Genomic DNA, 25,344 nt, shown 5'->3' with positions numbered 1-25,344 from the left:
TCACAAGTGAACTTCCCCAACGACACAGGATTCTGCAGAAGCTCCACTTCTCCTGTAAGATGACTAATGTTTACACAGAAGACGTCGCCATCACGTGCAGTGCGGCTGGCTGTCCTCTAGAGGTCTCTCCGCAGACCCCGAGAGGCATAGTGATGTTGTCTGTTCCAGCGGTTTGTAGGACCTCCCCCTTGACCATCATGAGCTCTGCAGTTAGCAAACATCAAATCAAGTAACCTCGCAGTAGATAGTCGTCAGCACTCCGCTGCTTTCTATTGGAAGACAAGCTGGACAACCCTTTCTCCGACAATCTGTCGCCCTCCGGATCGCCGTTAGACCGCAGTGGAGAGTTCTAGAAGCGGACAACTAGTATAAGGGTCAGTTCACACGTGATGGGTTTTATGCACAGAATGTGCACCATAGCACACAGGGGAGAGCCTTCACACCGGGGAGGAGACTGGAGATTCTGCACCGTCTAGGGAGGGTCTACTGCTGCCGAAACTTTGTGGCAAATCCATCACATGTCAGACACCTATAATGCTGCGGCCGGGCCTACGGGCAAGGCTACAACCGCCATGCTGCGGCCGGGCCTACGGGCAAGGCTACAACCGCCATGCTGCGGCCGGGCCTACGGGCAAGGCTGCGGCCGGGCCTACGGGCAAGGCTGCGGCCGGGCCTACGGGCAAGGCTGCGGCCGGGCCTACGGGCAAGGCTGCGGCCGGGCCTACGGGCAAGGCTACAACCGCTGTGCTGCGGCCGGGCCTACGGGCAAGGGTACAACCGCTATGCTGCGGCCGGGCCTACGGGCAAGGGTACAACCGCTATGCTGCGGCCGGGCCTACGGGCAAGGGTACAACCGCTATGCTGCGGCCGGGCCTACGGGCAAGGGTACAACCGCTATGCTGCGGCCGGCCTACGGGCAAAAATGCAACTCTATAACTCCCAACACGCCCGCTGTCCTGGGGTCATATTCAACTCCGATCTCTCTTTTACCCCCTACATCCAAGCTGTAGCCCGAACATGTCAGCTGCACCTCAAGAACATCGCAAGAATTCGATCTTCTCACCATGGTCACGCTAAAAACGCTTACTGTTGCCCTCATCCACTCCCGGCTCGATTACTGCAACTCGTTGCTGATCGGCCCCCCCTGCACCAGACTCTACCCTCTCCAATCCATCCTGAATGCGGCAGCCAGGCTCATCTTCCTGTCCAGCCGCTACTCGGACACCTCTGCCCTGTGCCAGTCACTGCACTGGCTGCCCGTTAAATACAGAATTCAATTTAAAGTCCCTTCCTTTATCCATAAAGCGCTCCATAGCGCAGCGCCGTCCTACATTGCCTCCCTCATCTCAATCCACCACCTAGCCACCCCGCACCCACTGCTCCGCTAACGGAATCAGATTAAGCGCCCCTTTAATTTAAACCTCTCATTCCCGCCTCCAAGACTTCTCCAGAGAAGCGCCAGTCCTCTGGAACGCGCTACCCCAAAACATCCGGGCAATCCCAGACAGACACACACAACTCAAGGGACACATACAATATCACCTAAACAAACCCCTCTGAATTCCCCCTGATAACATTCTCCCTGACCTACTGACTGCAGTCCCTGCAGCCGCCATCAACTACCCCTGCAGTCATACCAATGCAGCCACTATACGGCTTATATCTGACCATTGTCTATGGGTATAGCATCCCTCACACTCCACCCCCCCATACTGCGCACATCTCCAGCCCCTTTACCTTCTGTATCCCCCCATTACTTGTAGTATGTAAGCTTGTTGGAGCAGGACCCTCACCCCTATTGTTTCGATCAATCAATAACTTCATGTAACTGTGGTTTTTGTATGTTTGTCTTTTTGTATCGGTTCTCCCCGGTTTCGTTATCGCTGCGGAATATGTTGATGCAATATAAAGATTATTATTCTCATGCCCCCTATGTAACAACCCCAATATTGCAATGCATTAAATATGGATTAGAACAAGCAAGAGAACTCTCCTATCTGAGAATAACACGATGAGCGGTCCTGCAGGTCTGGTGGTAGACCAGAGCTACGAGGAGGAAGCTCACCTCATGACAAGATACATAACCAGACAGGATGCAGCCTAAAGGAGGAAAGTCTATACTGGCACAACAAAGTGCTAATGGTTAACGGGATTTTCTTCTGCAACTGTTAAAAGGTAAGACATTAGCCGATGGTGGGACAGCAGATCTCCTATAGTTATGTACGTCCTTACAAGACCCAGAGAACTGCAATATCACTGCTGCTGCAGATTTGGAGGGGGTAATACTTTTAAAAACTAGAGTTAAAGGATGTGTGCGCCATTGAACAGAATTTTAATTATTTATTAAAAAAAGCTGAGCAATTACATTAACTGATAGAGACTATGTGCATGCATTTATCCTGTATTATACTCCAGAGCTGAACTCGCTGTTCTGCTGGGGAAGTCACTGTACATACATTACTTATCCTGTACTGCTCCTGAGTTACATCCTGTATTATACTCCAGAGCTGCACTCACTATTCTGCTGGTACAGTCACTGTGTACATACATTACTTATCCTGCACTGAGCCTGAGTTACATCCTGTATTATACTCCAGAGCTGCACTCACTATTCTGCTGGTGGAGTCACTGTGTACATACATTACTTATCCTGTACTGATCCTGTGTTATACTCCAGATCTTGAGCGACATCTTGTATTATATCCCACAGCTGTACCCATAATTCTGCAGGCTTTAAAGCCAATTCAGTAACTATACAGAAATGGCTTTGTTGATGTAGGATTTTCTTACTTTGACCAGCTGAGCCATTAGACATGATTGCTGACTGTTTCCATTTGTGACCAGAAGAACCACAAATACAGGATGTAACTCAGTTGAGTAACAAGTAATGTAATGCAGTACTCTGTGATAAGATCCTACAAGACTATTGCAGTGTATTGTGAAATCCTTGTGCAGGACACTGTAATCAGGAGCTGATTGTTTCCCCATCCGGTGAGGTGTTCTCACCGCCATCACCCGGCGGCCTGCAGCTACACGCGCCGTCTACCAGACGTGTGGATTACGGTCACCATAAAGTCCCACTTCCGTTACAGCCTACATATGTGTTCCACACTTACACTTACCTACAGATCTTAAGGCTCCTTCACACGGGAATGTGTTGTTTTGCGCACGCCTAAGCAAAACATTCGCGTTTTGTACGTGACTATTCTGCGCACTCTACTACCCTTTTTGCGTACGCAGGGCATGCTTATCGGAACTAGGAAGACGAACGCACGCGGATTCAAATGGCTATTTAGCCTAAGGAGTTCCAGATGGGGTTTTTTTTTCACGAAATTGCTGGGCTTTCCAGTACATGAACGGAATACCAGAACGAAAGTAAAGACCGACACCTACACTACGTTATATGCTCAGGATGTGTAACAATGACGATTTACATAACAGAAGAATACTCCTTTGAGGGGGCATTCGCACACGTGAACGCCATATTGGTCCGAGGAACTTCACTGCGAGTGCGTTGCGATTCGTGAGAAAACTGCATTGCTGAACCTGCGATTTTTAATTTTTCCTATTGGGAAAAAAAAAAAAACGCACCGCACTTGCATGACGCTCGCACCGACACGCGAGCGGGATGCAATTTTTTTTCTCGTCCATCAAATAATGGACGACATTTCATCAGATTCGCCGAAAAATAATAAACGGGACATGTAAACAAACCCACAGAAAGGAGGCGCTATTTCAGCGCGAGAAGTTTGCTGGTGTGGCTGCACCTAAAGAGCCATCACTGTATCTTCTAGTCAGCGACTGGCGTGCCGTTGTATAACCCCACGGGTCGTTAGGAATAATTTACAGTCCTGGGAAGGTCCCACGGATCGCGCTGCCCTTTGTACGGAGCTGACGAGTCACTTCTGTCAGCAGCAGAGTTATATAATCAGGGTGATGGCATCTGCAGCCCCCCCATTATGTACCCCTCCCCTCTGTATGTCAGCGGGCGCAGCATCTCCGTGCCCGGCCTGTCCGTCAGATTGTAAACAGATGAAGGCCGGGCTTGGATCGATGCCCGAAGCACCAGATAACGAGGGGGGGGGGGGGGGGGGGGGGGGGAAGCTGGTACACAGCGGGGTCTGTGCATTCTCTCGCTTGTCTTACCCACAGAGTGCGGAGCCACTTACCTATGGCAACCGCCTCCGCCTTGTAGGTAGCGGATTATCCGAAGATGGTCAAAAAAATGTATACACCCATCAGCCTGATCATTAAAACCACCAACAGGTAAAGTGAATATTGATTATACGGCAACAACGATGCCGCCGGGGGAAGGATAGATCAGCAGCAAGGGATCAGTCAGATCTTGAAAGGTCTTCGGAAAAATGGGCAAGTATAAGGATCTGCGCGACTGATGTGTAGATGACCGCCACATCTCCGAAGCAGTAGATTTGGTGGTGGGGTGTTCCTGGTATACAGTAGTTAGTATCCACCATAAGTGGTCCAAGGAAGGACAGCAGGCGAGTCAGCAACAGGGCCGTGGGCACCAGGGCTCGATGAGCGTGGAGAGCCAAGGCTGGTGCGTCTGTTCCGACCCCACAGAAAACCGGATGTAGGCCAAATGTTAGGAAGGTGTTGGCTCACAGAGGACATCGTGGCAAGCAGTATATAAGGGCTGTGTAGACGGAGGAGATCAGCCTTCGGGCCTACTGTGGCCCCTGCCCACTGCTAAAATTCCTGCAATGGGCACACAATGATCAGAGCTGGACCATGGAGCAACAGGAGAAGGCGGCCTGGTGTGATGAATCACATTTTCTCTTCCATCATGTTGACGGCCAGGTCCGTCACTTATCTGGGAAGGAGATGTCACCAGGATGCACCGTGGGAAGAAGACAAGCTGGTGGCAGTGTGACGGCAATGTTCTGCTGGGTACCTGGCACCACGCGGATGTGACCTGTACCACCTGACATCGTACAGACTAGTAGCGGGATTCCCCAACGGCAGCACCCCCTTTCAGCGCTCCTTGCCACGCTGTAGAACCTTCAGGGATGGATGAGGAACAGATGGAGGTGATGACTTGTCCCCCAAATTCCCCAGATCTCAATCTGATCGATCAACTGTGGAATATGCTGGAAAAACAAGTCCGATCCATGGAGGCCGGACCGCATACCTTATAGCATCTGTCAAACACCAGGCCCTCAGGCCGAACCCAGCTCAACGCCTCATCTTATGTGGCCGGCCAACCGGGCAGCAGGCGACAGCCATTCCACTCACCCAGCCTGTAGTTCCGGTCTGGCAGTGGCAGTGCAGAGTCTGTGAACGCTGACCTCCCCGCCGGCATCTGTGTGCGCCGTCCTGCATGCAGGGCAAACACCGAGGTGCTAGGTCAGCAGTCACAGACTCCGCAGCGGCAGGCTGGGCGAGTGGAATGCCTGTAGGGAAGCTGCCCGGCCAGGGGCCACCACAGGGTAGCCCATTACTATGCAGCTTGGCCCTTTGAGGGCAAGCATAAGGCTGATGTGGCCCTCGGTGAACATAAGTTTGACACCTGTCTTACAGGATCTGCTGGCACCGTCTTGTAGATCCCGCAGGAAGCTTCCAGAAATCTTGGAGTCCATGGGGCAGGCGAGAGGACCCGTGTACAACCTCCCGACCACAATACACAAGAGGAGGAGCGGCCGCCCCAGGGCGACTCAACACTGAATGGTTTCCCACATGGAGCGCACGGCCACAACAACGGCAGAGACCAGATGACTCACAGGCCTGATACATGAGCGGCGGGGATGGCGGCCGTACGAAGACAATGTATTCCCATTCATGGACCGCAGCTAAACATCCCCCTCCCTAAAATCACACAATCCCCAGGAAATCCGAGTCATCCTGCAAGAGCTCCACAGTGATAGAGTCTGGGAAAGCTGGGAAATCCGACATGGCAGCCGTCGCTGCTCACTCGCGGCCATCACGGAACTTCCTCAGAGCTAAGTCTACAGCGGAGACACTCGAGGACTCCGCCTCGTTTATGGAGACCGTCGAAGAGCTTCTTCATGCTCGTTAGTCTCCATCCTAGGAAAGGAACAACGGTAAAACCAGCCTGGCGCCCGCTGGACCCGTGACTGACGCGGGCCGTCCAGATTCACCCGCACCTTCCATCATTCTTCACATGCAGCATTCTTCAACATTCTTCAACATGGATTTTGATGAAAATCTGCAACGGCGGCTCCAAACAAACATCCGACACAATGACCGTCCTGGTTGCCCATAGCAACCAATCAGAGCTCAGCTTTCATTACTTAAACAGTTTAGGAGAAATGAAAGCTGAGCTCTGATTGGTCGCTATAGCAACCAGGACAGGCTTATTGTTAGATGGCTTTGATAAGAGGTCGGGAGTCTTGTAACATGGGGCAGAGAGGGGATCCAGTCTGTTAACCGCGGCATCTCGTGGTCGTAATGTGACCCTGCGAGTAACAAACCAAGATGGCGGCCCCACGTCTGACTACCTGATACACATTGTAGTATAAGAACCTATTCGCACAGGCAGATTTTGGGTCCGAGTATTTCACAGACAGCGCACGGACCCATCATAGCCAAATGGGGTATTCACAAGGGTAACAAAACCGTGTCGACTAATCCCTCTGTCTGTCCTCTACTTCTAGCTAATTACCAAAGTCTGCTGCCACAAACAGGGGGTCAAACAGAAGAGCATAAGAGACGGCGAGATCTGACTACACAGACTATTTGTTGTCTGTTACCATGGAGACACATGGGTTGGCAGAGCAGATGTAGAAAACAAAACAAAAGAAAAAAAACGGGAAGACACTTGTTCCACGTAAATCCCAAATTCGTTCAATAGTTGCTTCGCTTCAGCTCACCCAAAAATAGTCTTCGTTTCTCTTAGGGCGCGCGCTTGTTTGGCGTGAACACTGATTGGCTCCTGCCTTTGAACATTTTGCCCTTCCGCTTAACGCTCGTTAGTTCCTGATAACACAAATCCGTGGTCTGCGCCAGAACCCTCGCTGCTGCGTCCCTCAGCACTACTTGTGTGCGTTCAGCGGACCAATCAGTGTTGCATTAGCGAAGGGGGGCGAAATTTCAGATATAAAGGCGGCAGAGAACCGCACGCGCCAAAGCTACTCGACGGACCATTTTTCGGCTTCTGTAGAGATTTCCAATAATTTGTTCAAAGATCACGAAGTTAAACAAATCGCTCTGCGCAAAAGTGACACAGGAGAGTCGTCCGTACGCTTCAGTGAATGTTTTTAGCGACTCTTTAAACGATCGTTTTCCCACGTAAGGCCATCCTTAGGCCGGCGACAAACTACCTTACTTAAACCACATTTACGCATTCGTGATACGAACATGTCTTGGCCTGACCGCCTGTCCCAAACTCCGAGCATCATGGACTTCCATCGCGCTCGGCGCCAGGAGACCCGCGATCAGGCGGCGACACGTAGTATTACAGATGGGGCTGAAATGCGGTGTTATGGCAACCGGCTTTATACAGAGGACATCTAGCCGCTGTCCTGGTATTTGTCGCCCCAGCACCTCCCTGACCAGTCCTCTGCTATACGTAGGGATCGATTGCGAACAATTTGGGGGCGCAGGGACTACCTGACATCTAAAAGGGGAAGTTCCATTTTACACTTGCAGCGTATCCACCGGTCAGGGGCCGGCCACATCGGCATATGTTCATCCGGGAACCGAAAAAAATGGTTGAAAACGCAGCATTTCACGGATCCAAAGGCTATAATGGCTTCAGCGCAGTCAAGCTATGCTTATGTTTGACCACTTTTAGCACAGCGCACATTTCTGTGTAAGATTTATTTTTTTTGGGGGGGGGGGGGGGGGGAAGAGGGGGAATAGGAAACATAGTAGGTTATCCCATTTAAAAAAAAAAAAAAGATGTACGAAGACTTACAAGGCTATTTTAGTGTTTTTTCTTTTTTTAATCACTGCAGTCATTGACAAACGTATGGCTGTAGGTTACCAGACGCCGAACGTACGCGCTTCCTGTGATCCGGGGGAAAAGATAAAATAAGGGTTGAACTACCAAACTAGTAAAAAAAAAGTTAGCACTGACAGCCATGAAAGTTTCTATTCTACAAAAAAAAAAAGGAAACAATATTAAATAGTAAACGTCTACTTTTTTTTTTTTTAAACACATCGCCCCTCCCCCATACACGGTTCACGTACGCAAAAGACCTCCATGAGTGCGCCAGTGGTGCGGACGGGCCTTTATATTGTAATAGGTGGTCACCTCACTTAGAGTATCGGGGTCCGGTGTCCCCACTATCTACAGGACCAAAATTGGCACATTTTATATTACGTGGCGATATTTGCCGCATCTATAGACTAAACATAGATCGTTCTTCCACGGCACGATTTGTACAGTTTCCTCCATTTCCGGAGCATCGGGCAGGTGTGTCGGCGCAGACGGCCGGATGATTACAGCTGCTCCTCATCCCCGTGTCCCAGAAGGTTGGCAATATAATTATATACGGCGCAGTCTATAATATATACCATGCAGGACAATGGGAAGACATAAATCTGCACAATACAACCTGTCACACTTGAAAACTACAACTCCCAGCATGCCCTAACATTCCATGACTGTCGGGGCATGCTGGGAGTTGTAGTTTCCCCACAGCTGGAGAGAAGTGCTATGCATTGGATAGCATAGGAGCAGGATCTGAGCGGCTAGGAGCCCGGAGGACGCCCATCTCCGCGGAGACATCCCCGGGTGACACAACGCCCGCTTGTCAGTACATCGCTGACGTCACTCATTGACCAGCTTGCAGGAAAAACTACGTAAAGTGCGTAAAGCCCTTCTGTGAATATAACCCCCCTCCTAGGCAATGCGGCAGTCTCCGCGGTGACAGCAGCTACCAACTTACCGGCCTACGAAGTTCTCCAGCACGGAGCTCTTGCCGGCGCTCTGCCCTCCCACCACTGCTATCTGCGGCAGGTCGAGGTTGCAAGCCTGGCCGATAGAGCTGAAGGCGTCCTGGAGCTTGTTGACGAGGGGAATGAGCTCCTCCATCCCCCGGTTCCCCATGGTTGCTCACGGTTGTCGGGCAGCTCTCCGTTACCGCTCGGCTTCCTCTGCCATCCACTCAGCCCAACGGCCGCCACCCGGCATTCCCTATTGGTCCATGAATATGTCAGTCAATAGTTCCACCGCGCCGATTGGTGTTACATTCCATACGTCATCACCAAGGAAGGGCGGAGAAGCCAGGAGGCGGGACTTTGAAGAAAGGGCAGCCTCCCCGGCCATGATTGCTTAGCAATGCGACGTCCGTCAACGAGAAGGACGAAGCTGATTGGTCGATGGCCGCCGTCATTCAAAGTGCGTGCAGCCCTGACTTAACTCTTGCTTAGACACCCGGAAGCTAAAAGTGATGATATAGCTCCAGCTGGTGTAGAACTATGGCTAATTGTAATAGGAGGGGCATGCTGAGATTTGCAGTTCTACACTAACTGGAGACCAGAAGTGAGTGTAAAAAGTGTACTGAAGTGTCTTACATCTGCTGCCCCTTGCAGTTTAATATATAAGGTTTTAGAGAAATGGCTGCTATTACAATACCAAAGACAGGTGACTGACCCCATCTGCCCACATTCTGTAATAAGAGTCATAGCATCCATCTCTGCCAAGGCAGGTAATAGGATGCAAAGGAGTACGGCAGTCTGTAAAGGGCCGCAACCCCCTAATTGTAGTCATGTTGGATGCAGTGCCTTGGCCCCATTCAATAACACTATAGAAGAAAATGCTGGGACAGATCAATGGCAATAGAGGACCCGGACGCCAGGGGACACGATGGCCGATACTGTCAGAGCAGATACTGGCATGGATATCACACAACTGAAAGACGCAGCACAAAACCGAAAAACATGGAGGGAGCTCACCTTTAGTTTGACTGACTAAATGGCTAACAACAACATAGAAGAAAATACTCTAATACTGCCCCCTATGTACAGGAATATAACTACTATAATACTGCCCCCTATGTACAAGAATATAACTACTATAATACTGCCTCCTATGTACAAGAATATAACCACTATAATACTGCCCCCTATGTACAGGAATATAACTACTATAATACTGCCCCCTATGTACAAGAATATAACTACTATAATACTACCTCCTATGTACAAGAATATAACTACTATAATACTGCCCCCTATGTACAAGATTATAACTACTATAATACTGCCCCCTATGTACAAGAATATAACTACTATAATACTGACCCCTATGTACAAGACTATAACTACTATAATACTGCCCCCTATGTACAAGAATATAACTACTATAATACTACCTCCTATGTACAAGAATATAACTACTATAATACTACCTCCTATGTACAAGAATATAACTACTATAATACTGCCCCCTATGTACAAGAATATAACTACTATAATACTGCTCCCTATGTACAAGAATATAACTACTATAATACAGCCCCCTATGTACAAGAATATAACTACGACAATACTGCCCCCTATGTACAAGAATATACCTACTATAACACTGCCTCCTATGTACAAGAATATAACCACTATAATACTGCCCCCTATGTACAGGAATATAACTACTATAACACTGCCTCCTATGTACAAGAATATAACCACTATAATACTGCCCCCTATGTACAGGAATATAACTACTATAATACTGCACCCTATATACAAGAATATAACTACTATAATACTGCCCCCTATGTACAAGAATATAACTACTATAATACTGCCTCCTATGTACAAGAATATAACTACTATAATACTGCCCCCTATGTACAAGAATATAACTACTATAATACTGCCTCCTATGTACAAGAATATAACTACTATAATACTGCCCCCTATGTACAAGAATATAACTACTATAATACTGCCTCCTATGTACAAGAATATAACTACTATAATACAGCCCCCTATGTGCAAGAATATAACTACTATAATACTGCCCCTATGTACAAGAATATAACTACTATAATACAGCCCCCTATGTGCAAGAATATAACTACTATAATACTGCCCCCTATGTACAAGAATATAACTACTATAATACTGCCCCCTATGTACAAGAATATAACTACTATAATATTGCTCCTATGTGCAAGAATATAACTACTATAATACTGCCTAGTATGTACAAGAATATAACTACTATAATACTGCCTCCTATGTACAAGAATATAACTACTATAATACTGCCCCCTATGTACAAGAATATACCTACTATAATACTGATCCCCATGTACAAGAATATAACTACTATAATACTGCCCCCCATGTACAAGAATATAACTACTATAATACTGCTCCTATGTGCAAGAATATAACTACTATAATACTGCCTCCTATGTACAAGAATATACCTACTATAATACTGCCTCCTATGTACAAGAATATAACTACTATAATACTGCTCCCCATGTACAAGAATATAACTACTATAATACTGCCCCCCATGTACAAGAATATAACTACTATAATACTGCCCCCTATGTACAAGAATATAACTACTATAATACAGCCCCCTATGTGCAAGAATATAACTACTATAATACTGCCCCCTATGTGCAAGAATATAACTACTATAATACTGCCCCCTATGTACAAGAATATAACTACTATAATACTGCCCCCTATGTGCAAGAATATAACTACTATAATATTGCTCCTATGTGCAAGAATATAACTACTATAATACTGCCTCCTATGTACAAGAATATAACTACTATAATACTGCCCCCTATGTACAAGAATATAACTACTATAATACTGCCCCCTATGTACAAGAATATAACTACTATAATACTGCCTCCTATGTACAAGAATATAACTACTATAATACTGCCCCCTATGTACAAGAATATAACTACTATAATACTGCTCCTATGTACAAGAATATAACTACTATAATACTGCCCTCCTATGTACAAGAATATAACTACTATAATACTGCTCCTATGTACAAGAATATAACTACTATAATACTGCCCCCTATGTACAATAATATAACTACTATAATACTGCTCCTATGTACAAGAATATAACTATTATAATACTGCCCCCTATGTACAAGACTATAACTACTATAATAGTGCCCCTGTGTACAAGAATATAACTACTATAATACTGCCCACTATATACAAGAATATAACTACTATAATAGTGCCCCTGTGTACAAGAATATAACTACTATAATACTGCCCCCTATGTACAAGACTATAACTACTATAATACTGCCCCCTATGTACAAGACTATAACTACTATAATACTGCCCCCTATGTACAAGAATATAACTACTATAATACTGCCCCCTGTGTACAAGAATATAACTACTATAATACTGCCCACTATATACAAGAATATAACTACTATAATACTGCCCCCTATGTACAAGAATATAACTACTATAATACTGCCCCCTATGTACAAGACTATAATTACTATAATACTACTCCTATGTACAGGAATATAACTACTATAATACTGCCCCCTGTGTACAAGAATATAACTACTATAATACTGCCCACTATATACAAGAATATAACTACTATAATACTGCCCCCTATGTACAAGACTATAACTACTATAATACTGCCCACTATATACAAGAATATAACTACTATAATACTGCCTCCTATGTACAGGAATATAACTACTATAATACTGCCCCGTATGTACAAGAATATAACTACTATAATACTGCCCACTATATACAAGAATATAACTACTATAATACTGCCTCCTATGTACAGGAATATAACTACTATAATACTGCCCCGTATGTACAAGAATATAACTACTATAATACTGCCCACTATATACAAGAATATAACTACTATAATACTGCCTCCTATGTACAGGAATATAACTACTATAATACTGCCCCCTATGTACAAGAATATAACTACTATAATACTGCCCACTATATACAAGAATATAACTACTATAATACTGCCTCCTATGTACAGGAATATAACTACTATAATACTGCCCCGTATGTACAAGAATATACCTACTATAATACTGCCCCCTGTGTACAAGAATATAACTACTATAATACTGCCCCCCATGTACAAGAATATAGCTAGTATAATACTGCCCACTATATACAAGAATATAACTACTATAATACTGCTCCTATGTACAAGAATATAACTACTATAATACTGCCCCGTATGTACAAGAATATAACTACTATAATACTTCCCACTGTGTACAAGAATATAACTACTATAATACTGCCCCCTATGTACAAGAATATAACTACTATAATACTGTCTCCTATGTACAAGAATATAACTACTATAATACTGCCCCCTATGTACAAGAATATAACTACTATAATACTGCTCCCTATGTACAAGAATATAACTACTATAATACTGCCCCCTATGTACAAGGATATAACTACTATAATACTGCCCCCTATGTACAAGAATATAACTACTATAATACTGCCTCCTATGTACAAGAATATAACTACTATAATACTGCCCCCTGTGTACAAGAATGTATATTGTTCTTGCCGGTATGTTACTTTGCACAGGAATCCCCCCTATCAGTGTGTTGTAACTGGGAAGTTGTTGGTATTTTGCAGTCGGTCACATAGAGTACGGTAGTATACATTATTCAGGATAGGCAGGTGTTGTCTTACCACTCCCTCATCTAATCTCATTCAGTGCATGTGATACCAGAGATGTGTACACAAGCTACCTCACCTCTTACATCATTACACCTTTGACCTCTCTCCTTCTAGAGTCATATAGCGATGTCACGAGGGGTGTGATTCAGATGTTGGCAACAGGTTCCCTACTTAGATGACAAAGATATAAAAGTGCACAATGCCCATGATGTAGCACGGAAAATGATTCCGGCTGTGATAACCAAATGAAATAATTATAATATACCAAACAGATTGTATATTATATAGTTCAGGGGTCCCCATCCATCGGTCCACGGACAAGGACCGGGCCATTGGTGTTTTTTTGCCGGTCCGTGGCGCCGCCGCAGACCAGCACTAAACACTGACAGTTTGCTCTGCTCTGCCACGGCTCATAGCATACTGTGTAGGCTGGCCTCAGTAGACTCGGCTCCCGGCAGAAAACATTTTGCGGGGTGTGCCATCTTTCAGCGTTAGGGGGCCAGTACTGTTATGTAATATGTCACCACTAGAAGTTAGGGGTGGCAACATAATACAGCAGTCTTGACACTTGTAGACGCCCCCAGCTTCTGATCGGCTGGGGGCGCTGCTGTGCTATACCCCTATATGACCAAAGCCCTGCCCCACCTGCCCTGCTGGGCCATGGAAAAATAGTCTCGCTTGAAGCCAATCCCTGGTGCAAAAAAGGGTTGGGGACCACTGATATAGTTCAAGCACTCGGCTATCTCCTGCAGTGCCACTGAAATGAATGGAGTGATGTGGGCATGTGAGAATGCCTCTGTTCTGACTTCTGGGTACGTCAGAGCCCCATTTTTGGGATCGGTGGGTGTCCCATCCAGCGGCCCCCCACAAATGTGATCTCCTATCTCTCAAACATTGCCGACCCCTTTAATGCCCCCAAACCAATTTCATAACATAAATAAAGCACCAGAACAAACCTCAGTACATACACCGTAAACAGCATGAGACCCAAGCAGTGTAGCGATCAATGATAAAGTCAGGTTAAACCCTACCATATAAATTTGTACCATGGGAAGCTACACCTGCCAATATACCCTTAATGATGGGGGGCATTGTAGTTTTTAAAAAAAATTCTGCCACCCATCCTCACTCTGCAGTCCATACAGTGACTCTAATACTGATCAGACAAGGTCAGGGCGAAATAAACAATGACACTCTATGTCCCTCAGGTGATGTTCTCTCTGATTGGAGTTCTTCTTTTACCCTTTCTTCTCCAACTGCTCCAGCCCTTCATGATGACTTCTCTTGTCCCTGACTCATCTCTGAGTTTGTCGCCCAAATTGCAACATTGCTTTTGTAGCACATCTCGACTTTGTGCCCCTGAATATAACACTGCCACACACTGTGCATCCAGAATATAATACCGGTACAGTTGGTGCCCCCATATTATAATACAGCTACACACTGTGCCCTCAGAATTTAATGCTACTGCACAGTGTGCGCCCAGATTATAAGTGTGCTACACACTGTGCCTCCAAAATATAATGGTGCTACACATTGTGTGCCAGAATATAACAGTGCCGCACACTGGGCCCCCAGGATATCACAGTGCTACACATTGTGTGCCCACACTATAAAAGAGCTAGATACTGTGTTCAGAGAATATAACAGAACTATCCACTATACCCCCAGAATATAATGTATCTACACACTGTGCCCCCAGAATATAATGTATCTACTACACACTGTGCCCCCAGAATATAACAGTGCCGCACATTTTGCCCCCAGAATATAATGTATCTACACACTGTGCCCCCAGAATATAACAGTGCCGCACACTTTGCCTCCAGAATATAATGTATCTACACACTGTGCCCGCAGAATATAATGTATCTATACACTGTGCCCCCAGAATATAACAGTGCCGCACACTTTGCCCCCAGAATATAATGTATCTACACACTATGCCCCAAGAATATAATGTATCTACACACTATGCCCCAAGAATATAATGTATCTACACACTGTGCCCCCAGAATATAACAGTGCCGTACACTTTGCCCCCAGAATATAATGTATCTACACACTATGCCCCAAGAATATAATGTATCTACACACTGTGCCCCCAGAATATAACAGTGTTGCACACTTTGCCCCCAGAATGTAATGTATCTACACACTGTGCCCCCAGAATATAACAGTGTTGCACACTTTGCCCCCAGAATGTAATGTATCTACACACTGTGCCCCCAGAATATAACAGTGTTGCACACTTTGCCCCCAGAATGTAATGTATCTACACACTGTGCCCCCAGAATATAACAGTGTTGCACACTTTGCCCCCAGAATGTAATGTATCTACACACTGTGCCCCCAGAATATAATAGTGCTGAAGCCTTGGCAGGCTGTGTCAATGCTGCGGAGCTGAACATCAGGCAGCCACAGGAGGAGGAGGGAAGAAACCGCTTAGTTACATATGGCCCTCTCCTCATTAAATGGGCGAGAAAGCGTCCACACCAAGTGGCAGAGGGCAGCTCTGGAGGGCAGGAGGTCATGATGAGTCCTCACCAGGTGCTGTAAGTCGGCAGTATGCCACAGTTACAGGAGGACCAGAGTGGTGCCCCAATTCAGCAACCCACCTGTGAGTATAACAACCGGTATGCAAATGGTAGATAGTACAATGCCTTTATGGCACCACCTATTGAAAGCTAGAGTCAATATCTGACCTTTTAACAGGTCTTGCAACTTAACTGGGAATGTAATTAAAACCAGTCCTCTCCAGAAGGAAAAGATAACCATGCATAGACCGACTATTTTAGTTTTTTTGCCCCTCCTCAATGTGAAGTAGTTTGATGTGGGCTGGGAGGGGTCCAATTTCCCATTGTGGAAAGCAACTAGAAGGTGTGAGAAGACTTATATGGCCATGCATACTCCTTCTAATAGGTGGGCCCTAGAAGCATTGGACCCTCTCCCCTCACATCTACTAGGTGCTCTCTACAAGGAGAAACTCTACTCCTCCCGATCCACATCATAGGTCTCCCACCAAGCCAACCAGCAACCTAATGCACACTGATCAGAGGCAAAAAAACCCTAAATAGTCTGTCTCTACATAGTTTCTCTTCTCCCTCTGGAGAAGACTCTGGCTTTGGCTTATACTCCCAGTCATTGTTACAAGGCCTGTTAAAAGGTCTGGCATTGCCTTGCAGGAGTTTTACCTTTTAATAGGTGGCGCTGTAGAGGCATTGTTCCATCTTTTCATTTGCATACCAAATTTCCCAGAAGAGCATGCATGACCTTATAAGTCTCCTCAACCTACTAGGTGCTCTCCACAAGGAAAGACTATACCCCTTTCAACCATTAACAATTGGTTCATCCAAATCAAGTAGAACAGACTGCATCCCACCAGTGCAATGCAATATAAATACATACAATAGATAGAGATAGCGCCCACTACTGGTGCCTGCCGACAGTCTTTGCGGGAGACTTGCCTGCACTCCTATTTTCCTGAAGACTTTAGGACAATCTTGCAAAGTATGCAAGTATAGCTAAGTGTCCATTTGAAGGAGAAAGTAAAAAAAAAATGTTCCCTGTGCTCAGAGGTCAGATCCTGGTATGCCCAATGTTAAATTAGATCTTCATGCTCCTAGGACGACGTCTCTAGGATTGGACCTCTGAGCACAGGAAAACTTTTTTCTTACTTTCTCTTTCAAATTTGTTTGAGACTTTGGCATCTCAGGATGCTTTTGCATCTGCTCTCCTTATTGGATGTCCTTTGGACGGAGAGTCTCTTTCACCCCTCGTATTTGTTCTGCCTACTTGGACCCAAGGCATGACGACTAACCCTTCCAGATCGTGCCGTACACGCCAGGTGAGTTCTTTTTTTTGTATTTCACGTCTCATATCCTCATATCTTCTGGTGGAGGCGCTATCCTGATTCGACTTTTTGTTCCTATGGGTGTCCATTTGGACTTGAGCTGAGAAGTTGGTCCTCTTTTTCTAAAGTTGTAGAGCAGCTTTTCCAAACCTTTTCCACCTTGGGGCACCCTTGGAAAAATGTTTTTACTGTGGATCACCCCTACCAAAGGCAGTGGGGATTAAGTGTGTGTGGTTAGGTGCGCAGCTTATCATGATTTTACCTGCATTATTCCAGTGGCCCCTATCGTGACAGCGCCCCCTCTTAGTGGGTCCAGTAATAACAGCGCTCTCTCTTAGTGGCCCAAGTGGTAATAGTGCCCCTCTCAGTGGCCCAAGTGGTAATAGTGCCCCTCTCAGTGACCCAAGTAGTAATAGTGCCCCTCTCAGTGGCCCAAGTAGTAATAGTGCCCCTCTCAGTGGCCCCAGTAGTAATAGTGCCCCTGTCAGTGGCCCAAGTAGTAATAGTGCCCCTGTCAGTGGCCCAAGTAGTAATAGTGCCCCTGTCAGTGGCCCAAGTAGTAATAGTGCCCGTCAGTGGCCCAAGTAGTAATAGTGCCCCTGTCAGTGGCCCAAGTAGTAATAGTGCTCCTCTCAGTGGCCCAAGTATTAATAGTGCCCCTCTCAGTGGCCCAAGTATTAATAGTGCCCCTCTCAGTGGCCCAAGTATTAATAGTGCCCCTCTCAGTGGCCCAAGTATTAATAGTGCCCCTTTCAGTGGCCCAAGTAGTAATAGTGCCCCTCTCAGTGACCCCAGTAGTAATAGTGCCCCTCTCAGTGACCCCAGTAGTAATAGTGCCCCTCTCAGTGACCCCAGTAGTAATAGTGTTTCAAATTTGTCACTGGGGGCAAGTAAAGTCCAAAATGTTATGTGCAACTCTTCACTGTTAGGACTTTAAAACATAACCTTTAATAAAGCAATTAAAATTTAAAATAGTACTCACAAAGACTGACACACATAATACATAAAGAAAAATATTAATAACTCTGGAAGTATCTCAGAGGATTCTTGAAAATGTAGATGCCATATATCGTGCTTTCTAGGTATAGTGTGATGCCTTAACTGGTATCTATTCGAGGCAATGAATAACCGTTTTAGGCCTTAGTCACACGGGCGTTTTTTCACGCGATTTGCGCATCGCATGACGGATGCGCATGCGCAAATCGCGTGACCGGCGCCGAAAAATCGGCCCAAAAATCGCCCGAAAATCTGCTCCTAGCCGCGTTTCATTAGAAACGGGCCGGAGCTGTCCAGCGCATTGCATTCAATGGAGCCGGCAATACAGCCGGCTCCATTGAAAGCAATGCGCTGCGGGCGAGCACGGGATGAATTGTCGGGAAGGGGTTAAATATATAACCCCTTACCTGCAATGCATCCTTAAATGTGAAAAAATTAAAAAAAAGGATGTACTCACCAGCTCCCGGCAGCTGGAGATCCCGGCGGTCGGCCTGCAGTGGGTGTGAAGGAGGTGTGACTCAGGCTTGCCCCTGATTGGCTCAGCGCTGAGCCAATCAGAAGCAAGTCTCAGTCACACCCATTCATGAATTCATGAATGGGTGTGACTGAGATCAGCCTCTGATTGGCTCAGGCTGAGCCAATCAGGGGCAAGCCTGAGTCACACCTCCTTCACACCCACTGCAGGCCGACCGCCGGGATCTCCAGCTGCCGGGAGCTGGTGAGTACATCCTTTTTTTTTATTTTTTCACATTTAAGGATGCATTGCAGGTAAGGGGTTATATATTTAACCCCTTACCGACAATTCATCCCGCGCACGCCGGCAGCCCATTGCTTTCAATGGAGCGGCTGTATTGCCGCTCCATTGAATTCAATGGGCAAACATCGTTCTTCTCTGCCACAGCTGTTACAGCTGTGGCAGAGAAGAATGATTTGTCTTCTGTATGTTCTCAATGGGGTCGGCGCTGCTGCCGCCGGCCCCGTTGAGCGCATATAGAGAAGAGAACAGGAATCGCAGATCGCAGATAGGTGCGATCTGCGATTTCTGTTCTCTAATTTATCGGACGAGCGCATAAAAAGCGCTCATGTGTCCGATACCATTGCAAAGCAATGGTTGTAAAAAGTCGCCGGACGCATGCGCATGCGCAAATCGCGGCAATAAACGCCCGTGTGACTAAGCCCTTAGGGTGATAATACACCCCCACAACGATAGTATCTACAGTCTTGGGAAACTGATGGTGCCCAAGACTGAGATTATTTGTGCTTTGTATTAGCACCAAGAAGGCTTAATCAATATCTGGTCCTTGGTCCGACGCGTTTCGCTCAACTTGAGCTCCTCAGGGACCTCTTGTAAATATTTAATATGCCTCTCAGGATCTTAACAGCAATTGCATAGTAACCAAATAGTGAGCATTCAGTTGGTCGCAGGTAAACATATATCTTGCAGATCAGATGTTATCTGCAATGAAGTATATAATACCTCTTAATATGGTAAAGAAAATTTTTTTAAAGAATCTTTCCAAAAGAATTTTTTCTGAAAAGTTCAGAGTAAGCCATGTATCAGAGTCTCGCGTTGTGCAAGAGACAGTGCTGCATGGACTTTACACACCCATGCCCTGCATCTACCTTGATAGCTTGCTGGCCCCTATATATTTACTAATTCCTATCTACCAGTGGTAATAATGTTACCTAATAGTTTTTAGGTCACACACTGTAGAATTTCTAACTACTATCTCTCTCCGCTAATTAGGTTCTATTAGTGCCTTATTCCTAATGCTTGTCTGATTACAAGATAGCAAAAAGTATCGCACTAAGTAGCAGGTAGATCAGATTATTAATCAGGTTATTAATATTTTTCTTTATGTATTATGTGTGTCAGTCTTTGTGAGTACTATTTTAAATTTTAATTGCTTTATTAAAGGTTATGTTTTAAAGTCCTAACAGTGAACAGTAGTAATAGTGCCCCTCTCAGTGACCCCAGTAGTAATAGTGTCCCTCTCAGTGACCCCAGTAGTAATAGTGCCCCTCTCAGTGGCCCAAGTAGTAATAGTGCCCCTCTCAGTAGCCCAAGTAGTAATAGTGCCCCTCTCAGTGGCCCAAGTAGTAATAGTGCCCCTCTCAGTGGCCCAAGTAGTAATAGTGCCCCTCTCAGTGGCTCCAGTAGTGATAGTGCACCCTTAGTGACCCCTGTAGTAATAGTGTATCACAGATGCCCTTGAAGGACCCTGGCCTCAACAACACCAATGCCCCATACAGCATGCCACAGACATCCTTCTTTCGTATGCTCCTATAATGCCCGGCTGCCTTAGATTTCTCTCAAGGGCCCCAACCTCAGATTCCCCGGTATGCCTGCCTCCGATTCATCCATAGTGCCAGTCTCAGATGCCCCCCTAATGTCACTGCCCCTCCCCAAACAACAATGTGCCATCTCACAGTGTACTGTACGTTCGGGAAAAACAAGTTATGCAAATTGATGCAGTTTCAGGACAATCTGGGAGCGTGACAAAAGGGGAAAACCAGTCTGTGAATGTTGTCATACCCACGGAAACGGCTCTTCCTCGTAGACTTTTTTTTGTGTGTCTGGATAAACGCTTTTGTACGGCATTTAGCTCTGCCTTTCCAACCCTGTGCTTAACGCTGTACAGCGCCCCCATGCATTCCAATGGGTCTGTTCACACAAGCGTCAAAACGCAGCATGTCCTATCTCTGGCCGTTTTCAGCCCTGCGTCGCCCATTGAAATGCTAAAAAAAAAAAAATCAATACTCTTCTAGCTGCCGCCGTCCGTGACTCTCCAGCTGCTCTCCGGAGCTCTGCGCAGGCTTCTGGCCACTTGTCATCACTGACAGGGCATCTTTTGCTAGTGGTGGGGTTTGAAGACCCCGCCTCCAGAAAGAGATTGCTCTAATTGGTTCCTCAAGCACTGGCTGAGCCCATCAGAGCAAGTGCTTGATGAACCAATCACAGCCATTCAATGATGAACCAATCACAGCCATTCAATTCAGTGGTCCTGAGCCTTTATATGTGTGGTGCCAACCATCTTAAATGGAGAAGATGGCGATCCCTGAGAGCAAGTAACCTCCAGGTATGCCACAATACCCAATGCTATTTTAAAGCGAAATAACATGTGGCTCGGCACATCAGCAAGAACGATATGCAGGGTGCCCAGCGGATTCCCTGGCCAGATCTCATTATGGCCCCACTACTATTTGATCGTCTTGGTTATTGGGCCGCAGGAAACGTGTTTGAAATCTAACCAACTGCACAGAATTTAAAGGGGTTGTCCCGCAAAGCAAGTGGGGTTCAGCACTTCTGTATGGCCATATTAATGCACTTTGTAATGTACATTGTGCATTAATTATGAGCCATACAGAAGTTATTCACTTACCTGTTCCGTTGCTGGCGTCCCCGTCTCCATGGTGCCGTCTAATTTCAGCGTCTAATCCCCCGATTAGACGCGCTTGCGCAGTCCGGTCTTCTCCCTGGTGAATGGGGCCGCTCGTGCCGGAGAGCTGGTCCTCGTAGCTCCGCCCAGTCACGTGTGCCGATTCCAGCCAATCAGGAGGCTGGAATCGGCAATGGACCGCACAGAGCCCACGGTGCACCATGGGAGAAGACCCGCAGTGCATCGTGGGTGAAGATCCCGGCGGCCATCTTGCTAAGGTAAGGAAGAAGTCGCCGCAGCGCGGGGATTCGGGTAAGTACTAAACGGTTTTTTTTTTAAGCCATGCATTGGGTTTGTCTCGCGCCGTACGGGGGGCCTATTGAAAAAAAAAAAAAAAACGTTTCGGCGTGGGACAACCCCTTTAATTATTTGAAGTGCTATAAGTTCCAGTAAAATAACGGAAACTAACAGAAAGCAAGCGCTGATCCCTTGGCTGTTTTCGGCTCCTTCCGGCAGCCCCTAGCACTATATGGGACCACCTTCAGTTGCTGGAAGGAGGTGAAGCGCTCCGAAAGTGAAAGTGCAGGTACTCTTTAAGTCTATTTTTCTGCTCCCAAAATGGCGCTGAGACGGAATTGTGCCGGAAAGCCCCAACGCAGGTGTGAATGAACCCTAAGGCCAGCCTCACGATGGGTGTTGCGTTTTTGTTGTATTTTCTGCGCGTGAAAAAAAACACGCAACCATGCTTCTTTTGATTTCAATGGCCAATTAAGTTTTTAGTATAGGCTAATTAGTGCATAATACACACCAAAATAGGACATGCTACGTGTTTCTTTTATTGCGTTACCAAAATGCGCGAGCAGAAAATGCCCATGACCAAAGCCACTGAAATCCATGGGATCTATTCGCTGTGTAACGCACGCGCAAATGTTTAAGACCTATTTTTAAGTGACCTCTTTAGTTCTGGGATTACTTTGAGAGGCCTATATATTAGAAATCCCAATAAATTACCCGGTTTTAAAAACCGCACCCCTCAGAGTTTTCAAACGGCATTTATAAAGTCTGTTAACTCTTCAGGTGTTTCACAGGAGCTAAGGGGGAGGAACAATCTGAAATCGTCAGTTTTTATGCAGATTTTCGAGAAAGAATTTTTTCCTGTAACACGGCAGGAGCTGGCAGATAAAGAAAACTCCATATTTATTACCCTGAATCTCTCATAAACATTCCACATGTGGTCATTGTGTGCACGTAGGGGCACTATTTTTACTAGGGTCCCTATGAGGGGGGACACTTTTACTACTGGAGCACTGGGAGGGGGCACTATTACTACTGTGGCACTGAGAGGGAGCACTATTGCTACTACATTCACTGTGAGGAGGACGCTATTACTAGGATCACTGAAAGTGGGCACTATTACTACTACGGTCACTTTGAGGGGGGACACTATTACTACTGGGGCACTGAGAGGGAGCACTATTGCTACTAGATTTACTGTGAGGAGGACACTATTACTAGGATCACTGGAAGTGGGCACTATTACTACTACGGTCACTTTGAGGGGGGACACTATTACTACTGGGGCACTGAGAGGGAGCACTATTGCTACTAGATTTACTGCGAGGAGGACACTATTACTAGGATCACTGAAAGTGGGCACTATTACTACTACGGTCACTTTGAGGGGGGACACTATTACTACTGGGGCACTGAGAGGGAGCACTATTGCTACTAGATTTACTGTGAGGAGGACACTATTACTAGGATCACTGGAAGTGGGCACTATTACTACTACGGTCACTTTGAGGGGGGACACTATTACTACTGGGGCACTGAGAGGGGGCATTATTACTACTATCGCTTCACTGTCGCGAAAGGTAATTATTACTACTACGGTCGCTTTGAGGGGGAGCACGATTACTATTGGGGCATTTTGAGGGGGCACTATTACTACTGTGGCACTGAGAGGGAGCACTATTGCTACTAGATTTACTGTGAGGAGGACACTATTACTAGAATCACTGAAAGTGGACACTATTACTACTACGGTCACTTTGAGGGAGGACACTATTACTACTGGGGCACTGAGAGGAGGCACTATTACTACAGTCGCTATGAAGGGGGACACTATTATTACTGGGGCATTTTGGGGGGGCACTAATACTAGGGTCGCTGTGAGAGGAAGTACTACCAAGCGCTGCGGAATAAGTTGGCGCTATACAAATAAAGATTATTATTATTACCACTACTAGGACACTGAGAGGGGGCATTATTACTAGGGTTACTGAGAGGAGGTAGGCACTATTAATACTGGGGCACTATCACTACTAGGGTCACTGTGAGGGTGGACACTATTACTACTGGGGGAACTAAGAGGGGGCATTATTACTACTATCGCTTCACTGTCGCGAAAGGTAATTATTACTACTACGGTCGCTTTGAGGGGGAGCACGATTACTATTGGGGCATTTTGAGGGGGCACTATTACTAAGGTCGCTGAGAAAGGAGGCACTAACACTACTGAGACACTGAGTGGGGGCACTATTACTAGGGTTGCTGTTAGAGGAGGCACTACGACTACTAGGAAACAAAGAGGGGGCACTATTGATACCAGAGCACTATTACTGCTAGGGTTGCTGTGAGGGTGGTCACTATTACTACTAGGGGACTGAGAAGAGACATTATTACTACTGGGGCACTGAGAGGGAGCACTATTACTATTGGAGCCACTGAGAGGTGACACTATTATTAGGGTCGCTGAGAGGGGGCACTATTGCTACTAGGGTCGCTGTGGACACTATTACTAGAGAGGGCATTATCACTACTGGGGCACTGAGAAAGGGCAGTATTACTGCTGGGGCACTGAGAGGGGGGCACTATTACTACTGGGGCACTGAGAGGGGGCACTATTACTACTAGGGTCGCTGTGAGGGTGAACACTATCACTACTGGGGCACTGAGATGGGGCACTATTACTACTGGAGCACTGAGAAGAGGCACTTTTACTACTGGAGCACTGAGAGGGGGCACTATTACTACTAGGGTTGCTATGAGGGTAGACAATATTACTAGAGAGGGCACTATCACTACTGGGCCACTGAGAGGGGGCACTATTGCTACTGGAGCACTGAGAGGGGACACTATTACTACTGGAGCACTGAGAGGGGGCACTATTACTACTAGGGTCGCTGTGAGGGTGAACACTATCACTACTGGGGCACTGAGACGGGGCACTATTACTACTGGAGCACTGAGAGGAGGCACTATTACTACTGGAGCACTTGGAGGGGGCACTATTAGTACTATGGTTGCTATGAGAGTGGGCACTATTATTACTAGGGTCGCTATGAGAGGGGGCACTATTATTACTAGGGTCGCTATGAGAGGGGGCACTATTACTACTAGGGTCGCTATGAGGGTGGGCACTATTACTAGGGTCGCTATGAGAGGGGGCACTATTATTACTAGGGTCGCTATG

General features: G+C 46.4%; 1 protein-coding gene across 5 annotated transcripts in view; it reads right to left on the bottom strand.

Annotated features, from left to right (window-relative positions):
* DNM2 (dynamin 2) overlaps nt 1-9,129 on the bottom strand; it is an 80,487-nt gene extending 71,358 nt beyond the window's left edge. For 4 of the 5 annotated variants that reach the window (XM_066593601.1, XM_066593596.1, XM_066593600.1 and 1 more), the window contains exon 1: nt 8,871-9,129. In XM_066593601.1, the coding sequence (XP_066449698.1) occupies nt 8,871-9,031 (161 nt within the window). In that variant the 5' untranslated portion in view covers nt 9,032-9,129. The remainder of the gene's footprint in view (nt 1-8,870) is intronic. The other variant, XM_066593598.1, reaches the window with a different exon arrangement.
* Nucleotides 9,130-25,344: the final 16,215 nt, after the last annotated feature.

This window comes from Eleutherodactylus coqui, chromosome 2 (assembly GCF_035609145.1).
Source record: "Eleutherodactylus coqui strain aEleCoq1 chromosome 2, aEleCoq1.hap1, whole genome shotgun sequence".
Taxonomy (NCBI): domain Eukaryota; kingdom Metazoa; phylum Chordata; class Amphibia; order Anura; family Eleutherodactylidae; genus Eleutherodactylus; species Eleutherodactylus coqui.
This window is presented reverse-complemented; position numbering and strand designations above follow the sequence as displayed.